This window comes from Paralichthys olivaceus, chromosome 11, assembly GCF_024713975.1.
Source record: "Paralichthys olivaceus isolate ysfri-2021 chromosome 11, ASM2471397v2, whole genome shotgun sequence".
Lineage (NCBI taxonomy): Eukaryota > Metazoa > Chordata > Actinopteri > Pleuronectiformes > Paralichthyidae > Paralichthys > Paralichthys olivaceus.
In genome coordinates, this window is record NC_091103.1 from 5222697 (window position 1) to 5247156 (window position 24460).

Below are 24460 nucleotides of genomic sequence, written 5' to 3' on the forward strand. Positions count from 1 at the left end.
AAGGCCTTTTTAAAGGTGCTGGGCAGATAAATACATTATTGCACATGTCAAGTGATGCTGCTGCCGTGTGGTGTGGGTAAGGCACATCGCTCATGGAGAGAACACTTCATCTCCAGCCTGAGCTCAACCTGCACAGTACAGACGCTGCACTATAGCAAATGCATGAGTTACTTACATAGCTGTTCAGTGTACATGATGCATGTTAATGATGCAGACAGTAACATCAGACTGAGCACATGACAGGTATCATGAGTTTATAATGGAGTGACTTAGGTCACATCAGATTCCCATCTGATTGACAAGGTTCATTAAGTCACAACAACAGACTGGATGGTTGTGTGTGTGTGTGTGTGTGTGTGTGTGTGTGTGTGTGTGTGTGTGTGTGTGTTTGTGTTTGTTCCTCATCAACCTCATAAAACGCACTGAAAGCATCCTCACTATCAACCACTCTGAAAAGTTTAAGGTTTTCATCCCTATAAGGTCGAGCTCACAGTAAGAAAAACACATTTTTCATATAAATAGTTAAAAAGCTTGTTACAGGTGAGTTTAGTCCGTCTGGTTTTCCATTTGTCTCTTTCTATGACAGAGACTGAAACTGTTTCAAACAGACGCAGATCCTCTCTGGAGCCCGGCCTGGCTCAGTGTTAACTGATGACGTTAGTGCTGGTCCTGGACATGATGACGAGTGTCCCGGTGTCTCAGTGAGGCTGGAATGACTTGGCCAATTCCTCCAGCAGGGACATTAACTTCAGCTCTTCCTGGGGGGAGCTGTGGGACCAGGCCAGGGGCAGGTGGGTGGACACCATCTTCCGGTCTGAACACAAACAACACATAGATTTTAACATCAAGGTCTGTTCGTTGGCTCAAATGTATGTTTTAATCCCTAGTGTGCCTCTAATGTTACGGGACATTGACTCGTTCGGGGCGTCACGGAGCAGACGCGTCGTATCAGAGGGTCAACCTTGATGTGGTGTGTGTTTAAGAGGCAGTAAAGGTCATGTGACACATCAAATTAAGTGCAAACACAGGATTCATTTTCAACCATCATCACTAATGGCAACAGACTGAGCCAGGCATCTCTCCTGAAGCTGAGACACAACACACACTGCAGGGTTTCTGCAGGGTTCACCAATTTAAATGATGATTTTGGAATGTATGCTAAATTATGACTATTGTTTGATGAAATATTTTATTTCTGTTTCTTTTTCTCGCATTTATCTATTTGAAAAAAATCTACACGGATGGTCGAGGATCTTGTTAACACTGACGTAGAGTCTGTTTGAAACATCATCTCTGCATGAGATTCATATTTGAGAAGGTTAACACCCTCTAATCAAAGGCGGGAATATCTTAGTGGCATTTTCATGGCATTTTTTGAATTTCCAGGGAGAGACACTTCATCAGAACTGTGAGGGGAAGTTTACCTAAGTTTACACAGTTTATAACTATAGTCTCTATTGAAACGATCAAATTAATATGACCTGAGTTGGAAGCAGAAAATAAATTAATGAAGAATGGTTAATTCACATTCCACCATTCACAACTACTTGTTCATTAACTGTTAATGAAGAGGTGTCACAGCCAACAAGCAGATAAAGAAACATTTTCTGATAATCATTTCTGCCGATGACACGGAAGAGAACATTCAATTTAAGATTCTGTTCTTTTCTAAAGCAAGTAATTAAGCGAACTGCAGCTCTTGTTGTACATCATCAGTATTTCTTGAGGTATGTCAGTCAAACACTTTCAGAAGCAGCGGAGGTTGATCAACTCGCTTAGATTTTTTATAAATGAGGACATCAGACATAACTGCCTCATAGTAAATCACATTAACAGATGAACTCAGTATGTTTATGTCTCTCTTGAAGTGTTTTTCTCTACTGGGCTCCAGCCTCAAGTCCACTGGGGTCATTGTGTGTGTGTGTGTGTGTGTGTGTGAGCGCACTTATAGAGGCACTATACTCTCTGGCAGTATCTGGCACCAAGAGCAGTCCACTCCAGCTGCAATGGACATGGGCCAACCCCCCCCCCACACACACACCATGCCCTCCATCCAACCCACAACTGACAAACACATAATTCAGCCAGCAGTCCTCCATCTTGACCTTTCTCCTCATTCTTAAAGTTTTTTTTTTTTTGAAGTCTTGGGTGATTCAAATTTTACCAAGCTTGTTTAAGTTAGTTCACATTTTGCATCGTACCCTGATAGAAGCGCCCACTAGGGTTTTTGGCTGTGGCCTCGGAGACAGCCAGCCACACCGCGGTGTCAGCCCCCTGCTCAGGGGTTCGCAGACTCTCCTTCATGGAGCTATGGAAGTCTGGCATGGCATTGGCCACCGCTGGGGCAGAGAGACAGACGTTAAGTGTTAGAGCACAATAAGGATTCAGTTTTGTTTTGGTGGTAGCAGCTACTTCAAAGTATGTGTGAGTGGACGGTACCTGGAGTGTCCACCCAGCCTGGATGCATGACGGAGAAGTGGATGTTAGTGTGAGTCTTTGCCAGCTGCTCTGTCATCACCACCTGCTGCCTCTGGAACACACACACACACACACACACACACACACACACACACACACACATTTCAAGTAGGTGAAGCACACACATCTCTTTGACGTGTTAGTTAAACCAAACATCTTCTATCTTGAATTTGATCCAAATGTAAAAACACCGTTATAATTTCTAATGAGTCGTTTAGTCGTTTATCTCAAGGGGAAACAAGATACTCATCTGATTATGATCTCTAAGAAGAATAAAGGACTCAGCTGCAATAACTACTGCAAATATCTACCCTGCGGTCTATGTTTTCCTCTCTACGTGAAATTAAACCGTCTGTTTCCTCAGGACTGACAGTCTTTGCAGTGCGTTAACACACTGATCTGCAGGTTCAGGCTCACTTCTTACTTTGTGCTGGGCGTAGACCATGGTGCCATCGTAGCGGCCCCTGTCCGACTGCAGGTTTCCTGTCCTGAGCTTCTGCACCAACATCCCCCCTGAAGACACGGTGATCTGAACGTGAAGGAAACAGGTCATGTTGTAAAATATACTGAGGTACTTTCATCTTGTCCAAGGAGGTTACGTTTTCACCTCTGTCCATTTGAAATGATTTTTTTAAGCGAAATAAAATATTTTAAAAAATAGTATAAAAGAGATGAAAGGTTAAAGTAGGTAAAAGAAATACAATGTGATATAATATATATAATAAGATTAATCTGAATAAAAATTCAAAAAGTTAAAAATAACTATTAAATTCACTTTACTTCACAGAGAAACACTTTCCTCCACTTCATTAATCTGACACTTGGAGTTGCTCATTTATTTGCAGATTCAATTAAAAACCTCTGATCAGCTAATACAGTTGTACATTTTTATCAAAGACATTATTGCTTCCATATTATGCAGCAGCAATAATCAAGTATTTTTTTATGGTATTAAAATATGCATTATGAGTAAAACCACAGTGATCATTATAACACTCATCCAGGCCATCTCTTGTTTTCACTGCTATCGTTGGGTGAGAGCTAGCTTAGCAATCATAGCACTCATCATCTGTTTTGAAGCTTTTATACGCCCTGTAAGCAAACTGTGTGTCGATCAGACAAACATAGAAGCTTGTGTGTCTCAGACTCACCACTCTGGGATCTGCACTCTTCTCCAGCAGAGGAATGAGACTCTTGGTGAGGATGTAAACACCTAACGGACAAACGAGAAGGAGAGAAAGAGCACTTTTCATTTCCATCCCTTCTTATTATTTTCCTCACACCTCAAAAGCTGACCTTCCACTTACCAAGGACGTTGGTGGCGAAGCTCTTCTCAAGCCCCTCGGCATTCACTTCCCTCTCGCTCATGATGGCTCCTGCATTATTGATCTGCAACACCAAACAGTATTTGTTCTTACTTATACTAATGGATACGTGGAAGTAATAATGTGTTTACACGATAATGTTGTCAAATATATAACTGATGTCACCCACCAGTACATTTAGGGCCTTGTACTTCCTCTTAAATGCCTCAGCAAACTCCCAGACTCTCTTGGTCTCAGACAGGTCCAGGATGTGGACATAGACCTCCTGTGAAGACAGCAGCCATTAACAACAGTGAATAATGTCTCGTCTGGGGACGCAGAGTCAAACTGAAGGTTGTTCGTCTTTTTTAAAAAAAGAATTCTGTTGAGAAGTGACTCATACTGTACTTTATTTCCTGTCTCCTTTACAATGTCAGCCCTCGCCTCCTCTGCCTTGTCCTTGTTCCTGCAGACCATGTGGATGGTTCCGCCTGCGACAGAGACAGAATAAACATCACTCTCATATAATGTGTTGTACCAGGACACACCAGCCCGGCACGTCTTTTCACTTACGTGTGATGAATCCAATCTTTTATGATCAGTGTATGAGCAGCTCTGTTCTATAAATATTTATAAACCCTGTTACGTTATAAAGAGTTGACAGAATATAAAGAATCCTCAGATTTATTTGTTTCTTCTCACATTAAATGAACTTTAAAAAAATCATTAGGTTTATCAAAGAAAATAATATTTAAACAAACTAAATAAATGAATAAATAGATAAATAAATATCTTCAGGTAATTTCCTTAGGTTATTATGGAGCGGTTGATATTCTTCCAGTGAATCTTCAGTGAATTTCTATTTTAATAAAATGTTCTCTTTCTTTTCCATTGAACTTTATTGTTTGTATAATCAAGGTCATTGACTCTGCCACATAGATGAGCAAAACTGAATAAAAGACTATTCACAGAAATAAAATAACTTGTACGTGTATAGCTAATACACATACAAGTTATTTTAACTCCTTTTATTACAGTAACACTAGAAAGATTCAAATTTGTTGAATGATTTGTTGCTTGCTTGGATTGCTTTTTTCTGGGGAACGACAGTAGGAGTGGTACCTCTCTTGGCGATGGCCATGGCGGTGGCTTTCCCAATGCCACTGTTGGCTCCTGTTATCATGAAGGAGCGTCCAGCCATGGCCACCTCCAGGTCCTTCTCCACAAACTGCTTGGAGGCGGACAGGAAGGCGCTCCTGCAAGACAGCATTACCATTCAGCCGCGGTACAGGTATTACCTCAATCTGTGTAGGCAGTCACATCACGCAGGCTTGTTGTCGTTATGGGGACAAAGAGCAGGTAACTTCAAAATCACCACAAAGACTCAAGGTTAAAGGTCATCTGAGGTGTGTGTGTGTGTGTGTGTGTGTGTGTGTGTGTGTGTGTGTGTGTGTGTGTGTGTGTGTGTGTGTGTGTGTGTGTGTGTGTGTGTGCGCAGGTTAATGTTTGGGGTCGGCCTGCTGACTGTATTTTACTGTACAGATACAATGAAGGAGAGAGGGTGCCTGGCATCGTTTTTGATGTGTGTGTGTGTAAGTGTGTGAGTGTGTGTGTGTGTGTATACGTGGCACCAAGGACCTCAATTCACCCCATTGTCCTGGATGCCATTGTTGAGGGCGGCAGAGGGGAGGGGTACAGGGGACAGGGAGAGGGGTAATACTGAGGCTAAATGCTCGCTCTGTTCACTGGTGTCATGCAGAGAGCTATTAGTGCAGGGTCAGAGCGGGTTGCCGGGCAGCTCTCTGCGAGAAAAGATAACACAGAACAAAGGGGAGAAGGGAAACAATCACAAAAGCACCTCTTCAGACAATTTGGCTGGTGTTTACTGATGAGGCAAGAAACCTCAGGGCTGCAACACGTCAGATTTGACCGACAGAGCTTCTAGAGCTTTGCTGTGGTTCAACAACGATCTATCACGGCTCCTGCTGAGTCATAACCAGCTCTGCACGTTTCATAAATCCACGATATTGGCAGTGGCCGTTCAAAACTTCTAAAATCAGCTGCTGCAGCGGGTCGTCCACTAATGAAACCTTTGGGCAAGATACTGAACCCTAACTCGCCCCTGACGGCTGCACCAACAGTGTGAATGAATGAAATGTGTGTGAGTGGGTGACTGGGACCTGTTGAGCTGTGACTGACACTGTTTTCATTTATCAAATTCATTTGTTTTATGTTGGCCGTCTTGTTTTATTATTTATTGCTCCTGCTCAGTTAATCCGTTCACATATTTCCTCCAGGAGAACTTTTGTTTGACGTCTTGAAATGTAAAGGCCTGAGAGTAGACGAGCTTGGTTCCCCTGGTTCTCTCTATCACAGACAATGAGACGTTAGATTCCATGATGGGCCGGTCCAGATGTCCAAACACATCTGGTCTTAGACATTTTTTCACTCCAGGTAACTAGAAGCTCAGTGTGTGGACATTATAACTGAAACATAAGACATGTAAAAATTGACCTAAAGACGAAACAAGTAGAGAAATCTATTTTCTTTTCTATTTTCTTTTCTATTCCATGTTCAAGTTAAAAATCAAGCCCTAATTCACTTGTCTTGTGAACCAGTTTTAAACTTTTCAAATCTTATAATAAAGATACAAGTACCACATTAGATAACTCTGTGTTACTTCTGATATTTTCTCTCTCTCTCGATAGAATCAGAAATACAACGAGGTTTTCAATAAAACCCCAAGATACAGAAGGGCAGAAAATGAGACTCTGCAGTGATAAAGTCTTCTTACCTGGTGAACTCAGTCATTCCCTTCAGGAACCAGGCGGAGTTGCGGTACAGAGACATGGTGTCGCTCACTGAGCTCAGCTGTCTGCTCTGCTTTTAGCCTGAACACTGACCACGTGGAGCTCGGCTCTGTGAACACACACATCAGTGCACCCACCAACCCAGCAGCCAGCGGAGGGGAGGATGCATTCATCAGTTCACCCATTTCACACACACACACACACACACACACACACACACACACACACACACACACACACACACACACACACACACACACACACACACACACAAACACACAATAATGTATCCTGTTTATAGAATTTACTGTAGACTCAGTCTGGATAGGACATGTTATTTTATATACAGTTTATTCTATATATATTATATACAGTTTATCAGCTGATGATTATCTACCTCTCCTCTCCGAGGCCTCATGTTAAAATATATTCAACAGGAAACATGTCTCACATATGATATATAATTAAACATACAGGCTAACTGACAGAAACATAATAAAACAAGCTCCATGTAAATAATACACCGAGCAACACCTCCTACACAAATCAGCTTTTCTATTAAAGTTAAACTTATGTTGGTTTACCAGAACTTTGAGCGAGCTACAATTAGCATGTTTACTCTTAATTAGCACATTTTTATTGAGTACCTCAAAATGTTCAACTTACCTCATATGTTTCATTCAGTGTTAACTCATCTCCAAGCCTAAGTGTTATTTAGCATCTCAAGTCAATCTCATAAGTGTATTTAGCTTCTGAAAAAGTTTACTTTATTTTATTTGGCACCTGAACTCTATCTCATCATTTTTATGGAACACCTCAAAATATTGTATTTGTCTAATCATTCTTCCTGAAACCTGCAAAACCTGCAAGAAACAAAATGTGTGTAACTTTTCTTATGACAAAAGAGAGTAAAGCAACTTGTGCAGACGTGATGCACAACCTCGTGCCTGCAGCACAGACTCACCTGTGTGTGTGTGTGTGTGTGTGTGTGTGCGTGCCTGTGTATGTGTGTACGTGATTGTGCGTGTATCAGTGTATGTGTGTGTGTGTGTGTGTGTCTGTTTGTATTTGCCTTTGTGTGTCTCTGTGTGTGTATGTATGTGTGTGTGTGTGTGTGCGTGCGTGTGTGCGTGTGTTTGTGTGTGAGTGTGCCTGTGTATGTGTGTGTGTGTGTGTGTGTGTGTGTGTGTGTGTGTGTGTGTGTGTGTCTGTTTGTATTTGTCTTTGTCTTTGTGTGTCTCTGTGTGTGTATGTGTGTGTGTGTGTGTGCGTGCGTGCGTGTGTGTGTGTGTGTGTGTGTGTGTGTGTGTGTAGCCCGGGCAGCCAATCAGCAGCGGGAGCGCAGAAAGGGCGCGGCACTGAGTGGAGAAGGTGTGCGCGCGCTCCGCAGCAACAATGTCTCCTCTTCTTCAAACCCTCGAGGGAAAGTGTGAGTGAGGATCAGGAACCTGAGGAGCTGAGTGTGGGAGACTTCTACTGACTGTGACAACATGGTGAGTGCTGCTGCTCCAACTGGGTCCATGCACAGGTTTTATATAAATAATACAGTGGCTATGGTTTCTCTGGTCACCAGTTTATAAAAACTATTATTTAACTTTTTTATTCTACAGCTGCAAATCCGTTTGGAGGAAGCACTTCCTCGATCAAAGGTCATGAAATTTAAACTGCAGTGGAGTGTTTTAACATCCTGATCGACCCTGGTGCCTTTGAACACATGGAATTGATACATAATGAATAATTTTTCTGAATGTTTTAAATGTTTTATCGGAGAAAGATAGTGTCGGGGTGAAAAGCTTTAGAAAGACGGACACAACAACAACAATGTTCGAAAGGGAAATGAACGTCCATCTTTGATTGAATGATCCAGATTCACATTAGTTGTTCACCTGCTGTCTCTCCTGCACGTCCTGGTTTATCTTGGTTCAGACACTATCAGCTTGCGGCTGCACCTCAGTGCAAAGGGCTCTTAATTGCACTTGCACAATAGAAGCATTGAACTATAACACATCTTTATCTCTGAAAACGATGTTAATGTTTCCCTGGTGAGTTTCATTCTCCTTCTCTGTTGTGAATGCTGATCAGTGCAACCCGGACTCTTGAGTGGTTTTGATTTCTGCTGCAGCTCTGGAGCTAATATCACAATCGCCCATATGCATCTGTGTGATGACTTCACTAAACATTGTGTTTGTATTCCCCCTGTGGTCATACTGAATGTATTTAACCCTCACAACACAACACAACACCTGTTGTGGTTGTTTTACATTTTCTGCAGTCATCCTTAATATTGCAGAAGAAAAATGTCCCTAGTCACTGAACGTTTCTCTTCCCCCTTCCTCTCCAGATGCGCTTCCTGTTGCTGTTCAGCCGGCAGGGGAAGTTGCGGCTGCAGAAATGGTTCACGCCGTTGACGGACCGAGAGAAGAAGAAAATGATCCGAGACATGCTGATGTTAGTCTTGGCCCGCCCACCACGTTCCTGCAACTTCCTCCAGTGGAGGGACCTCAAGATTGTTTACAAGAGGTGCCCAGAGACACAGTTGTGTTTGTTTTTTTATATATGTGTTATTAAAATGTCTTGTCATCGGCAGGTCTTTCGTAGCAGACACAGTCTGGCTGAGTGTCTGTACACACAGAATACAGACACACCCATTCTCAACAATGGTAAACAAGACCTAGAAAGAGCAAAGGTCAAGTTTAGCACACAGAGCACGGCCGAGATTACTGACAAGACCACGTTAGTGATGGTGCAACAGACTCCTTTAACTCTTATATGATCCAGAGCCGTAACCAACGTCCCTCAGTGGAGTGCCCCCCCACCCCCACCTCCTGAAATCAATCAGTCAACCAGATTTCTCACAAAACAAACTTCAAGAAATGGGGATTCAACATCATTACACTCAGGATAGAGAGTAAGATCATTAATATATAGAAAAACCTCCACCATAAATATAGCGATGTGGAACCTTTTCTCACTGAGTTAAAGAAAAATAATTCTGTCTCTGATTCGATCCATACCAACATTTTATTTATTTTTGGCTTGTTTTTCTGCAGAACCCTTCACAATTGAATTAATGTCTTTTTTTCTTTTCTGTCCAATGATGTCATGTAATGTTGAAATGTTTTTAGATTTTTTTGTCGATCTTGTTGCTGTAAACATGTGACCTTGATCCTCTTAAACTGAACAGGTACGCCAGCTTGTATTTCTGTGTCGGACTGGAGGAGCAGGATAACGAGCTGCTGGCCCTGGAGGTGCTGCACCGATACGTAGAGCTGTTGGATAGATACTTCGGAAATGTAAGTGGATCTGCATTTCTTGATCCTGATCATTATCAATATATTTATTATGTAATCACATGAGTGTTTTCAATTATGTACAACACAGTACAATTATTGTAATTTATGTATTTGTATGTAACGTCAGGTGACAACAGAGGTCATGTTGTGTTCTCCAGAGTCAAACAGCCATGCAGTTGTAACAAAGATATTAACATACTCTAAATATAAGCTCATCAGTTTGTATTAAAACCTACAGTCATACACAATACAAACACTCTGAACTACAGGGACTTGTTATATGTGGACTGTATATGTGTGTACAGTCCTCAGGCTACACATCCACTGTCCTACCTACCAGTCAGACTCCCCCTGGTGTTCAGATAATGCATCTGCTTCAAAACCACTTGGGGGTCCAGTCTGTTAGTTTTCATTTGCAGAAAAAGTGGATTACTACCACTCCTCCTTCATCAAAACCACTTACTGCCACTGTTATTTAGTGTTGGTTCTCACTGTCTCACTTTTTCTATGAGACACTGGTTCTGCATAACTCTGTACTTAATAATGTAATCTTAGAGCAACAATAATTCCCTTCAGGATGAATAAAGTCTAATCTCGTCTGTCTGTCAGGTGTGTGAGCTGGACATCATTTTCAACTTTGAGAAGGCGTACTTCATCCTGGACGAATTCCTGATGGGAGGAGAAGTCTTAGAAACGTCCAGATTAGCTGTGGGTGCATCGCTAGAGGAGGCCGACACATTCCAGGAGGTACGTTCTGAGCTGTTGGACAAACTGTAGGTGTAGGTTTTGCGATTACTCATATGAAATGTTTCACTTCTCTCATCATAGACGATTGACGAATACATGAGCAAGCCTGCCTACTGAGCCGAGACCATGAGGGTGTCGGGACTTTGAGCGAAAGGTTTATTACTCTGGGATACTTTGACTGAATGATTACTAAAGACTAATTTTGCATCATGCTGTGGTTGAACAATAACCACAAACCTACTTTTACTTTCGTTTTCAAGAATTGTAATTGTTTGTCTAAAAGTGCCTTCTAGTCTTCAGATTCGTTACTCTCAGGTTTTATGAGGAGATGTTTTTTTTATATTTATTAACTATCTAAATATGTTCTTGCAACCACAGCGACACATGGCAGGCAAAACACGTTTATTATTTAATGAAGAAACACCACAAAGTAAGGAAAAAATAAAGTCAATGCTTTATTAACCTCAGATTTGTCACATATGACCACATTTGAAAAAGAATTACCAAAAAAATAAAAATAAACACAAGTGAATCTAAGGGATGCAACACTGATTGTGTTTGTGTGTGTACGTGTAAATGTGTGTGAGTGTGTGTGAGTGTGTGTGTGTGTGCATTGAAATGTGAGGCTGGTGAGTCACATGTACTGAATGTTAAGCAAAAAAACCAAAACATCAAATGTATAACAATGAATGTCTCATATTTCTGCTAATAAATAACTTTTGTAAACCTACATAATAACTGAATTTGACGGCATCTTTATGTTTTGATTCTCTCCCTGTACATACATACTTACAAACATATATATATTTACAGCTTTATTTATATCCTTGGACACTTTTCCCATCTTTATCACTTTCTTCAATTTCTGGGTTCAGGTAGCTCAGCAGTTTCATCACGGCCTCATTTTCAAAGTCTTGCATTTGCGTGCCCCCTCCCCCCTCGGTGTCCTCAGCTTGTCTCTTTTCATTCTGGCTTTTATCTGAGTCCATGCGATCAAAATAGTCTTGTATGGCCTGTTCAAAAGAGCCTGTCACGCTCTGTCCGGCCTCGTCCCGCTTTTGGCTCGCCTTGCTGCTGTACGCTGAGCTCAGATACTTTGCAGGCATCTGAGCTGCCAAATACGCTGCCAGCTCATCCTCTGCCATGGTGTTGTCGTAGTCGTTCTTTAATGTGCTGGGAAAGCGCCGCTGCGTGGGAGTGGATTCCCCCGAACTACGCGCAGGCTGAGTGTGAAGTCGTGACAGCGAGCTCTTGTACTGCTTCTGCGTTCTGACAGGAGCTCGGTCGTCTGTGGCCCCTAACCCCAGGATTTTGAGGATTTCCTCTGTCCTCAGCTCCTCTGGGGATTTGTGAGTGTCGGGCAGGCGTCTGCTGTAGAATGTGGCCTCAGGAATCTTGTGTATCTTCTTGCTGGATATCTGAGAGAGCAGGTTTTGTGCTCTGTTTAATTTGTTCATCTTTTGAGACTTGATTTGATTCATCATTTCACCGGTTTTGAGCATGTCCATCAGGTCTTCAGGTGGGATCTGGTATTTTTGGGAGATCTGAATAAACTCGTAGATGGTTCGTGGGAACGTGTCTTCTCTGTACTGTGCCTGGACTGCTCTCCTCTCAGCCCTCTGCTTCTCCTCCTCTTCCTCTATCTCTCGCTTCTGCTCTTCTTCCTCTGTTTTCTCCAGCACTTTCAGGAGGTAATAGTCCACTAGGTTGGCAACATCGTCTGGATCGTTTGACCTCTTGACTGGGTAACCTTCATCATCCTCCTCTTCATCATCACCCTCATCCACTTCTTCGTCATTGTCGTCAACATAATCAAGCCCTCGGTCAATATCATGTTTGTCGTCCCCCTCCTCTTCCTCTTCCTCCTCCCGTCCTTGCAGTGGACCCCAGTCAAGTGCGAGATCCCCTCCTACGTCATCGTAAGCCACATTCCTCACCTGAAATGCATCATCATCCTCTTCCTCCTCCTCCTCATTCTCCATGTCATCTTCCTCCCCTTGGCGCTTTTGCACGGTCTTCGCATTATTCATCTTTTCCAGTTCGTCGAACACAGACTGTAGCGTCGCCAGATTCTGAGGTGTGTACTTCTCCTCCACGTTCTCATTGGTGCGTTTGAAGTGGCTCTCGTGCTCTATATCTGGGCGCTCATCCTCCTCTTCCTCACCCCCCTCCTCATCCTCGAACATTAGCGGCAACTTCTTGTGGAGCGGGATGCCCTGTTGCTTCTGCTGCACCCTGGGATACACGCTGTCCTTTATGCCTTCTCCTTCGGCACTCGGGTGCTTGGATGCCTTTTCTGTCTGCTGGAGTGTGCTGAGCACGGCCTGGAGCAGCTCTTCACTCTTGTCCTCCCTTCCTTCCTCTTCTTCCTCATCCTCATCTTTAGTCTGCGTAGGGTTAGAAGCCAGTCTCAGCATTGCACGCAGCTTCTCTGCATCATCCATGTGGTCTGCATCATAGCCCACAGAGAGAGGGCTGTGCTGCTGGGAGTCTGTGCCGCTTCTCTGACGGAGGCTCTCGATGTACTCCAAGGCTTTAAGCATGTCAATGTTAGGAGCCGGGAGGACGCTTCCTCTCTGGTAGCCTGAGTCACTTCCCCGCAGTTTGTACTCTCTGAGTGGCACCCCATGAACACCAGAGGAGCTCAGGAAGAGGAGGATTAGGGGGAGGGTGGTGAAACAAATGAGGAAGAGTTTGCTCGTGGCAGAGGTCTCTGGCAGTGAATGCATGGTGACGCCTGCAGAGGACAAGACAAAGATGCACATGTCAGCACTAACCTTTATACATTAAGCTAACAGGTTCACAGCGGTTAGTGCTCTGCCCTTATCATCACTCAAAGCGTCTGGTCTGATGATGACATCACAGACCACATCGACAACTGTATTGATTTCAGAGGAGATCAGGCTGAAAATCTGATCCATACGCTTTAACATTTGTTATTTATGTTGAATATCTGGACTACCTGACAATATCCAGGCAAATGACCCTATTATTATCATTTTTATTATTATTGAGTTGTTGTTGTTGTTGTTATTTTGGAGTCCTGCCACCTGTTTGCCAGCAGCGGTAATAGCAGCGGCATTCCGCTCCCATACAAATCTCATTAGTCGTCAAATTGATGCTCTCTGTGAGTCACGGCCCCGTTGTCAAGGCAACCCGGTAAGGCTGATGTTTCTCTCTGTTTCAATCGATGTGAACATCCAAACTCCAATTATGACTGTTTTTCATGTTTTAACTTCAAGAGAATGCTGTTCTGTTCCGACAAAGTCTGAAGGGCAATTATATATTTAAATGTTTATTTGAATGCAAGTTCATACAGAATGGAGGTTAAGATAGATATAAAGATGTATATAGATATGTAGATGTATGTATGTATAGATAGATAGATGGATAAACATATAGATGATAGATAGACAGACAGATAAATAGATATATAGATAGACAAACATATAGATGATAGATAGACGACAGATAAATAGATAGATAGATAGATAGATAGATAGATCGACAGATAAATAGATAGATAGATAGATAGATAGACAGACAGATAAATAGATAGATAGATAGATAGATGGATAGATAGATGGATAATTGATACAGTTGGGTATTTCAGTAAATATATAGATTCACATTTTTCGTGTATACATAAACATTATAAAACAGACCATAAGCGACGAGAATTTGTTGTTTTTCTGCCATGTTTACTTTTTACGTTTTAAATTTCGGCTCAGAAATCGTTTTGGACGTTTTGACGTCAGATCAAATGTTCGAGGTGAAACGCGGTAAAACCGTTTGAATAAAAAAGAGCAGGTCGCTGATTGAGAACAAAGAAACGCGGCGGGCAGCGCAAACACAAGCTCTTCTCCTCCACATCTGAGTCAGAGCATCAGGTTGGCAAACAGCTGCAACACACGGAGGCTGAAGTGACGGAGACACAAACCCCGTCTGTGTTTAGTGCGATGAAAGACATTTCTACATGTGTGTGTGCGTGAGTGCGATGGAGAAGAACAAGAGTTACCTTCGTGGTTAGTTTCCTCGCAGGGAGCTGAGCATCTCTGTGCCTCGCACCGAGTCAGTGTTGGTTTCAGCACCGCGGACAGCTCCTCACGCTATTAGAGGAAGCACCTGACTCGTGCGTCACACACACACACACACACACAGAGAGAAGGGAGGGGGGGGGGGGCGTATACGCATATACTCAGCCACGCACACAGCAGACACACGCACGCGCCGGTGATTTGAGTCAGCCAAAGCAACAACAGAAAAGTGCTTCGCTCTTTGAATATGAACTGAAATAGTTTGGAGGCAGCACAATGTCTCTCTGTCGCATCTCATGGTGAAATGAATGAATTCATAATGAGGCTATAATTAGGAGACAGTGAGGGGAAATGAGTGGTGTGTGACTTCCTCTGCTTCTTTATGAAATATAGTCTGCAGCCTGTCATGTTGATACACATGCCTGTTTGACATATGACGACATGTTGTGGTAGAAAGCTGCTTAAAGTCATATAATTCACATTTTGCTGTTTTCTTCTTGCTATATCACTGAATAAATTCTGTTAAATTGCTGAACAAATGTTGTTAAGGTTCATATTGGGCACAGAACAATGCTGAATGGAGGCTATCAGAGGAAGTTCACATTGTTTCACATTTAGACTCATGGGCATTTTCCTATAGTAGAAAACAGTGTTGTGTCTCTGCTGCGGCACTGAGGGATAGAGACAGTTGAAGTCCACCGATGACTCACATATGGACTCCGCCAAAGCCTGAGACGGGCGGGGTGACAGAGGGGCTGCTGCAGAGGAGTGTTTGTGTGTGTGTTAGTGTGTGTCTGTGTGTGTGTGTGTGTCTGTGTGTGTGTGTGTGTGTGTGTGTGTGTGTATGTGTGTGTCTGTGTGAGACAGAGAGAGAGAGAGAACTTTTGACGTCAGCCAGGGACGCTGTGGTCTCTATTTTTGGCTGCTGGTCAAATCTGTGTATGTGTGTGTATATGTGTGTGTGTGTGTGTGTGTGTGTGTGTGTGTGTGTGTGTGTGTGTGTGTGTGTGTGTGTGTGGTTGCTTGCACTTCCATTCATAAAGCCCTTGTTGCTGTATTTGATGTGAGTTCAGGCTATCACTGACCTGTCTGATATTCGGTGGCACATTGTGAACAGTTCTCTGTATAAAGTAACACAGAGTGCCAGTTTTGTAGTGATAAGGCCGGAGCTGTCTGGCTAATTGCTTGTGGTTCTGTCTGTGGCAGGATTACTGGTAAACAGAAACCAATTACAGCTCAGTGCCACCCCCACTTCCACAAAAAACACACACTCACACACACACACACAAAAGGTTTATCTCAATTTCATATGAGAACTTTTTTACTGGCAGTTACTGGTTTTCTGCTCCAAACATATTTTTCACGGCAGTGTGGTGTGACTGTTTGGGGTTAAATTTTTTAAATCGCAGATTTCGCCAGCGCAGGAAGTGGTACATGTACTTTCACTGCAGAATATAGTTTTCTTTTAAGGTGTATGAAAGTGATGGTGTGGCTCTTGTTTGGGTTCCGGTCTGGTACAAGTGAGGTTTAAACAGAACAACCAATGCTAAATAATAAAACTTGAGAATTTACCCTCGCCTTTCTGTGAGCTTCAATGAAGATGACATTTGCTTTCATCTCTGATGTCTGCAGGGATTCCTCAACTCCACTGAGTTATCTCAGCTTCCAGACATGTTACATGGTCGTCAACAGCAGGGAAATACATTAAAAACTAGAATATCTCTCTATAGAGTGCACAAAGGCCCAACTGGACCATTATACAGCATTATGCACTAAATCATACTCATAAATATCAGTTCAGTAATATGTGTGATTCTTATCATCAACATCCAAGAATTATTCCATGGGAAGTTGGAAAAATGTTAAATAAATCTATCTCGTAAAGAGTTTGAAAAAAAGTCCTGCATCTGCCCCTTGATCTGTATCTGCCCCGAACATTGTATGGGTTCTTACCTGACCCATACTGTATCCGTCACGGTTCCATTCGCTTTGGTTTAATCTCACTTACAAACAAACATACAAATCAACAAACTAATGGACAGGCTGAAAACATTACCTCATTGGTGAGGTAGATATAAGAAATGTAAAAACACAAGACGGAGAGAAGCTCAACAAGTGATGAGGCTTCAGATCTGCAGATACAGATCCATTTGAAATCTCATGGAAAACAGAAGTAAGAGGAGCTCAAGTTGAGATTCTTATTTCCCTGTTTTCTTCCTTTTCGTTTTCTTTACAGAGATTTTTCAGTGATGAGTTGCTACATAACTTTTTTTTCACTGTGACATTACACTGTGATTTTGTGCTTTTAATGGGCACACCCACAGTGTAATAACCCAGAGCCATTACGATCAGTTATTTGGTACATGATGCCATGGGGGGAGTTGAAGCAGCATCTTGCAGATTTGAGGATTTACTTTGAAATCTTAAAGGCTGGAAATCCATCCTGCGAGAACAAGAGGAGACAGAATTGTGCTAATATAGGACAAAGAAGATTTATAGGGACTTTAACAACACTTGACATAAATCACAGTGTGTGTGTTCACAGCCCTCTAAGCACATGAGAATCCGTCCTTTCAAACGCTCAGCTCTCCTGGTCGACGGCATCATTTCCTCCCCTCCTCTCTACTTTTCCTCTGTGTGTGTGTGTGTGTGTGTGTTTGTCCCTTGGTGACTGACACCGGCTGCTCCCCATTCATTACCGCCGAGCTTGACAGCCCATAATTCTGCTCCTTAGCTCAGGTTATCAGATGCTTGGCAGGCACAATGTAGAGAGAGAGAGAGACGGAGGGAGGGAGAGGGAAAGGTTGTGAATGGGTTTACAGAGTTTGACGTCAGCCTCAGTTCTCTCTTTGCTGGTCGATTGTGTGTGTGTGTGTGTGTGTGTGTGTGTGTGTGTGTGTGTGTGTGTTTGTGTGTGTGTGTGAGTCAGTAAATAAATAGGTGTGATGCATCAGTTTTTTTTATCCTTTATGAAATGTGAGATGTGGCACCAGATTCAGTCAGAGTCTCTCCAGGGCATTTATATAGCAGAGCAGGGCAGAAATACAAAATGTCCCCCAACACATTTGTCACCATTTCCTGAAATGATGGCAACAATGAAGTCATTAATTTCTGAATCCGGCATGTTTATAGACGTCACTCCCGTCTGGGAGGTTGTTTGCTGCTGGGAGACAGGAAGGGATCAAAAGAAGAATGATATTTACAAAACACGTTTTTAGGACGGCTATTAAAAGATTCTGTACTGAGGTTTGATATTTGACGACTTATATAACTGTGCTTGAATCCATTTTTTTTCACATTGTGTTTTTCTGTTTGTCTGATTTGAATATGCACAGCAGGATGACTCATCTGGTTTGCTGACGCTTAGTGAGGAGGAACCAGCAGAAACAATCAGACCACCGGGGCTGTTTATGAAAATCAAAATGAAATTGGCAGGACCTTTAGCACGTAGGGAAATTCAACTGATCTGACCGAGATTTGTAGGATTGCACAGATATTTGCACTCAATGCAGCGGGTGACTACAGTAGATAGAACAAACAGATGATTGTGTGAATCAATTCATGTTTGAACAAACTCAAAAGAACAAAAGACGTCGATATAAATGAGTCTGTGTTTTTATTTCTGTTTTCAAAAGGTCTGTTTTTGTTTCATAATGATGATGATAGCTGTATTTTGTGTTGATGACAGTGACGCTGCTCCGTCATCTCTCAGCCAATCACAGTTTGCGTCTGTTAGTATGAGCAGCTGATCCCGACCATCGACTGTGAATCCAAAGCATCTCGATCTCCCCCTGGTGGTTGGCTGCAGTAAAGGAGATAAATCCCGCCTCATCCATGATGGAATATAGAACCAAAAAATAATTTTTCATGTCAAATAAATTATTCATATTAGATAGTTCTTATCACTGATGTTAGTTGAAGTTCAAATTTTTCTGGTAAGTTCGGTTTTAATTAGTTATTACTTTGGCAATTTAGCTGGAAGAGCTAACTGGTTTAATTTGTTCTCAGTTATTGAGCTCGTCACCTGGAGAGTGTGTGAACGTGACATATCTGATATAATGAAATAAAAAGACACATCATTATAATTGTCTACTATAAAACTGCCAGTAAAACAGATTTAAAAAAATAAACCCAGATGCGAAAAAGCTGCATTTTTATCTAATTATTAAAGGTTTTCATGAAGAATAAATTAATTATATTACACAATTCAATCATGTGATTATCTGATCACTACAGATTTATTTTTGTATTATTGAACATTTTGTGTGTCCATATTGGATTGCACCATCATATTGTCATGACTCTGGACTTTTTTGGTTCTGATAATAGATTCTTTGTTTTTGCCTGCACTTGGCTTTTCTGGGATTTATGTTTCTCCCTAAGTTCTGCTTCCTGTTTTATTTTGTACTTTTTGCTCCTTCTGTTTCCACCTTGACTTCCTGTCTCATTGTCCAGTTTCCCGCCCTTGTGATTGTCTGCACCTGCTCCTCATGTGTTTCACCTGACGCCCATCACTCCTGTGTATAAAAGTCTGTGTGCTTCCCTCTGTCCTGGTCAGCTCGTCGTCCTGCTGGTCCTCCGTCATCCCCCTCAAGTGAGTTTCTACTGTCTCCTGGTGTTCACCTTGTTTTTAGGATTACTGTGGTTTTTCTTTTTTGAGATTTTGCCCCTTTGCTCCTTCTGTCTCCATGAAACGTGACACATATGACTTCATACGTCAAGTACATTTATCCGAAACTTTACAAAACAAAATGTCTCATGGTCTCTAAAAGACAAAATGATGTTGTCCACCTCTTATTCACTATCAGCTTTATCGGTGATGTCACAACACATACAGCGACGTGGCCTTATCAAAGTAATGGTCCAAGGGAGCGTGGTCTTCCTTCTCTGACGTATTCCACATCTCTTCTCTCGCCTAAGGCAGCTAATGAGATCCAGAAAAAGATGCGAGTTAAAAGAAAAACAGATGAAGAGAAGTTGTCTGAAGAGATTTTTTTTTAAAAGCGAGCACATTTTTCTCCTATTCCCTCGGTTTAGCATCTTAAAGCATCAGCATCTATTCTCATATTAGTGCTGCCGAGTTACACCATTATGGTCGCTGACTTTTGTTCGAGCAACATTAAACAGCCTGCACACTCGGTTGCTTATGAAATACAATGTGTTGCATGTTGCCTCGTGACGCTGTTTCACGGTCCTGAGCTTTGATGTTGCTGTTTTTGAATCCGCCTCCGTCTTAAAGTCGCAGAGCAGATGTTGTGTTGTGGGCACATTAGGGAATATTTGTTGTTTACCTCCTTCCGAAAGACAAAAATAAACCTGCCCCTCCCTCCTCTGCTACCCCACAGGCCTCTCTGAGAAACAGCCTCTTTCTGCTGCGACACATCACCTAACAGCAGGGACACTTGTAACAGAGCAGGGGGGTCTAAACAGGAGGCTTCTGAAATATATTGCTATTTAACATTGACGCAGAAGAAGAGACGGAGAGGATCAGCCCCGGCATCACAGGGATGCAGAATGTAGTGCAGGGATAAAGTCAAAGCTCCAGTTTGAGTTCCCTGGTTTCATGGTCTACTCGTTGTGGAGTCACCCTCGGCTCCAGGGCCACAGTGGATACCAATTAGACAGATGTCAGGGGAACCCACGTATACGTTTTCAGTTAGTTCAGGATAGCAACGTCTCCACAGTGCCATATTTATTCATCATATCACTTAATACATATTTGTTTACTTACCATATTTATACCGCTCCCCCTGAATGAATGTCCCGCCCTCATTGCCCTGCAATATAATGTATGCACTCTTATTCCCTGGACTAATAATTTATTGAAGAATTTATTTTATACTTCTTTTACAAATATACATATATGAATATAAACTATTTGTTTGCTTCGTAAATACGTATAACAGGCACTATTTGATTTGAGGATGATACACCACTTTGGTCGACAGGGTTTGGACTTAAATGTTTGAGAACTAAATTCTTCTTTTCTGAATATTCATGACATTCAATCTGATGTCACACAGATTTCCTCTGACGTGAATTTGTCTTCAGGTATTCAGTACAAACCCTCGAGCACAGCATCTAGACCTTCCTGTGGTATGGAAAGCTCTGAAACAGCTGCACTGTTGGAACCAATGCCCTGAAATAACTATAACCACGATTTAAATCTAATTTTCACCTCGGCTGTATTTTTAAATTCAACCCTCCAATTTTTGGACCTGCACCCACAACAACCTTCCTTTTTCATTCCACTTGCCTTAAATATGCCTTGGGTCTGATATTTGCTGCTTCTGGTTATTGATTCTTCTCTTGAGCTCCCACTGCACAGATGGAAACTAACTTGATGTACTGATGCAATAAAGTGCAGGAATCTCCTTTTTTTTGCTGATGTTGTTCCCTCCAGCTAACCTACCCAAAATACTAAGTGTGCAAATATTTGTTTACATTCTTTTTAAAACCAATCTTGGTTTGACGGCAGACACAGAAAATGTCTAAAATAAAGATATAATGATGATCTAAAGCTAACTGTGAAGCAAGAACATATGTTCGAGTATCAACTCTGTACAAACTTGTAGAGCCCAACTTCTATCTGTCAGACATCTGTGATAACAAAGATCTGCAGTGAGGAGAACACAGACCACATCAGCCTCAGCTTCCACTCTCTATTACAAGCACAGCACATCTGGATGAGTTGTCACATGAAAAAAACAGACATATCTATCATGTGGCAAAGTCCTTCAGCTTTCCCTAAGGCCCCATCATTAACAGTCTTTATGATGTTATGGGCAATTTAAATTATAATTAAATTACACTTTATGATTTATGTCACCATTATTCAATTTTAGGTTTAACATTTTTAGCTTTAGATATGATAGATATGTTTGATACAATGGGTCCTTGAGTCCAGACAGAAGTAGAAAAAATAATCCAGCCTCTTGTTTCTTGTCAGTGACGATTGATTTTTTTAAATTTTTTTTTTGTGGCTGAAATGACATCAGCCTCAGGCAGCAAGTTCAGTTAACATTAGCTCCACGAGTCTCTGACAGACTATTAAATGTTTTCAGCTGCGTCATTTTAAAAATGAGGATACTGGGAAGTGAGAACACATTGAGAATAAGTGAGAATACTGGAAAGGATGAACCACATATGGCTAAATATGGCTGCATACATATATTAAAAGCCTGAGGCCAAAGCTGGGAGATGATAGAGGACATGGACGTGAAGAAGCTCAATTGTTCTTGGATTGCAGCGGACAGATAGTTGGTCTGAGATATATCATGTGAATACGAATTTAACTCACTTCTTGGAAAAGAAGAAAATTCATGTGTGACCTCTTGAATGTGATGTCAGAACCGCCTTGAGATAATTTATTCAACTTTTCATCAGTTGTCACTTGGACTCAAAGATGAATAGATTATATTTTAATGGTCAAAGGTCACAGTTACCTTTATATAATTTAAGGAAAGACAAAATATGTCGACCATTGCTCTGGTTGGTGGAGGTATACAACTTCACTGCAGTTTTTTTCTAGTTGGAGTCGTCTTTGTTTGCCGGTTGTGTTTTTCATTTTCTGTTTTATTTTGAAACTTCGATCCTTGTGTGTCCCTCTTGCATTATTTCCTGTCGTCCTGTTTCCTTGTGATGGTCTGCTCTTGTACTAATGTGTTTAACCTGAGCTCCGTTGTCCTGCCTCGCTTCTGTTTCCCTTTGTTAGGTCGTCTGTTTTTCCGGTTTTGTGCTTCAAGTGTTTCAGTTTTTATCTTTGGTCCATTTTGTTATTTTGCCTTTTGTAGTTTTTATTTTTTTATTTTAATAGAGTTTGGGATTTTCATTTTCTCTACCTGCCCTCCAGTGACTGCAACTCCTTATCTTTTATTTTACATTTTTCTTTTCTGTTAAGGGTCCTGCAAATATTCAAACTCAGGCAAGCTGAAATTACTGGAGCATACACTTCCCCAAACGTCAAACGAGCAGGTGAGAACTGCTTGTTATCTCGGACCAGCTTCCATGCAGTGTGGAAATACCTGTTGGTGTACTGAAAACTCGGCTCAGGGAAAAAAGCTTCCCTCACAGCCGCTGCATTTACCAAACAAAGGTCAAACGCCACCTCCGGTAAACAGACTGCTGCTCACCCTGCAGCTGACAGTTGGGCTTTCCCGCATGTGACACTCAAATCTTTTGCCAATATTTTTTCCTTTGGCTGTTGCTTTTTACTCCCCCCCCAACCTCAACAGCCAGAGGTCCATCAAGTGGACGACAAATCTGTCCAACATCTTGCAGCAGCCACAGACATGTCAGGTTTTTGAGTTTGAGTGACAGTTAACGTCAGTGTCTGTGACCCCAGGATAATGGATGGAGTGTGGGTCTGCTCTTGGCCCCCACTGAGCTCCAGCAAACTGTCGCTGAAAGTCAAGAGTCTCCCAGTTAAAAAAAACAATTTCTTCAATAATATTCAGTAATATTGTGGGACAGTTTGACATCATACATTTAGGGGGTGAGGGGAACATAACAACACAACTCTCTATATATGCACTTTAACAATATTCCACAACAAATACCTTCATGGGTAACACTGTGTGTTTACTGAAATCAGGGAGGATGTTGTGGTTTTTGTCTCAATTCATTCATTTAATCCAAGAGTGCATTACTATAAGATAATATCAGAGACTGTAGTTTTACTAGAGTCCACATAGTCCGCAGCAGCTTTTATATAAACGGAGGTTTGCCAGTGTTACAGTCGTCCCTGTTGCCTTGGCTTCAACCAACAAGCTGCCATAACACGTTACGTCCACAGCCGTCACGCTGCCTGTTCAGAGGGCTCTGTCTAAACGCTGCTCTCTGGCTGCGTCGACCTGACATTTAAACACTTTGATAAGTGGTCACATGTTGAGGCTGACCAGAAGCTGATACATGCTGCATGTTATACTCGTGTACAAACTCTGATTGCACTTGATACGATCTAAAAATAACAGTAGATAATCTCAAATTATAATCATAATTATCTGTTAAATAACAGTGTTGGGACAGTTGTTCTTATTACACTTCAGCAAACCAGAGTACCAGTCCAATAATGTTTTGTTTTTTTCCTCCCATTTTGTTAAGGTACATCAAATATAGGGTGGAACATCCTTTATTAAATTAAATATTGATTAAATACACATGAGGTGTACATTAAATTATATAATATTAGCAAACTACTTCCTTTGTAAGTGATTGACATGTAAAGTGAAGTCTGTATTTTTCAACTTCTACTCCAAACATTCGCAGATGATCAATTCAGGAAACAGACAGACCCATTTCAATTACCCATAAAGCCATGAGTCATTCTGACCAGAGACTGTGCAGATGATTTCACCAATTTGTCCCAGCTTTCAGGGTGGGAATATGATTGATTGAAATCCAATTTCACATTTTAGTCTTTGCGGATCATATTTCAAGGCTTTTTCTTTACGCAGACCTGCACCCTCTCCATGAGGGTGAGCGATGACGAATCGCTCCTTTAATTGCTGGTTAATCTCGGCCTGAGTCTAGCGGTTGCTAAGTGCCCAGAGAGAGACAGGAAGCAGCACTGGGACTGCAGCCGTCTGCTGCATGATTCTTCCAGTGGGTTATGGGAGGGAGGGAGGGAGGGAGGGTGGGGGAGAAAGCAAGCAAGCAAGGGAGGGAGGGGCATGTGGAAGTGCTGCCAGGATGACTCATAGGTCAGGTCTGCGTGAGCGAATGAGAAAGTGTATGTGTGTGTGTACCTTTGTGTGAAAGCACATTTCATCATTTGCACATTATGCAAAGTT

General features: G+C 42.0%; 3 protein-coding genes across 3 annotated transcripts; 1 reads left to right on the top strand and 2 right to left on the bottom strand.

Annotated features, from left to right (window-relative positions):
* Positions 1-491: 491 nt before the first annotated feature.
* On the bottom strand, positions 492-6736 carry dhrs12la (dehydrogenase/reductase 12-like a). Its single transcript, XM_069534391.1, has 10 exons — positions 6577-6736; positions 4905-5038; positions 4191-4273; positions 3973-4068; positions 3786-3867; positions 3630-3691; positions 2903-3007; positions 2440-2530; positions 2202-2339; positions 492-814 (listed from the first exon to the last, which is right to left on the bottom strand). The coding sequence occupies exons 1-10, from the start codon at positions 6630-6632 to the stop codon at positions 699-701; spliced, it is 963 nt and encodes a 320-aa protein (XP_069390492.1). The 5' UTR covers positions 6633-6736; the 3' UTR covers positions 492-698.
* A 1208-nt stretch (positions 6737-7944) lies between these two features.
* On the top strand, positions 7945-11377 carry ap1s3a (adaptor related protein complex 1 subunit sigma 3a). The gene is made up of 5 exons (XM_020095095.2): positions 7945-8085; positions 8934-9112; positions 9777-9885; positions 10495-10632; positions 10714-11377. The coding sequence occupies exons 1-5, from the start codon at positions 8083-8085 to the stop codon at positions 10747-10749; spliced, it is 465 nt and encodes a 154-aa protein (XP_019950654.1). The 5' UTR covers positions 7945-8082; the 3' UTR covers positions 10750-11377.
* On the bottom strand, positions 11210-14787 carry scg2a (secretogranin II a). Its single transcript, XM_020095093.2, has 2 exons — positions 14651-14787; positions 11210-13369 (listed from the first exon to the last, which is right to left on the bottom strand). Exon 2 carries the CDS (start codon positions 13359-13361, stop codon positions 11448-11450), a length of 1914 nt encoding a protein of 637 aa, XP_019950652.2. The 5' UTR covers positions 13362-13369; positions 14651-14787; the 3' UTR covers positions 11210-11447.
* Between the last annotated feature and the right edge of the window lie 9673 nt (positions 14788-24460).

Coding starts and splice junctions, on each gene's coding strand:
- scg2a (XM_020095093.2), bottom strand. CDS start 13,361: ATGCATTCACTGCCAGAGACCTCTGCCACGAGCAAACTCTTCCTCATT.
- ap1s3a (XM_020095095.2), top strand. Junction 9,886..10,494: donor TGGATAGATACTTCGGAAAT/GTAAGTGGATCT, acceptor TCTGTCTGTCAG/GTGTGTGAGCTGGACATCAT. Junction 10,633..10,713: donor AGGCCGACACATTCCAGGAG/GTACGTTCTGAG, acceptor CTCTCATCATAG/ACGATTGACGAATACATGAG.
- dhrs12la (XM_069534391.1), bottom strand. CDS start 6,632: ATGTCTCTGTACCGCAACTCCGCCTGGTTCCTGAAGGGAATGACTGAG. Junction 4,069..4,190: donor TAAAGGAGACAGGAAATAAA/GTACAGTATGAG, acceptor CTGTCTTCACAG/GAGGTCTATGTCCACATCCT. Junction 3,692..3,785: donor CTTCGCCACCAACGTCCTTG/GTAAGTGGAAGG, acceptor TTTGTCCGTTAG/GTGTTTACATCCTCACCAAG.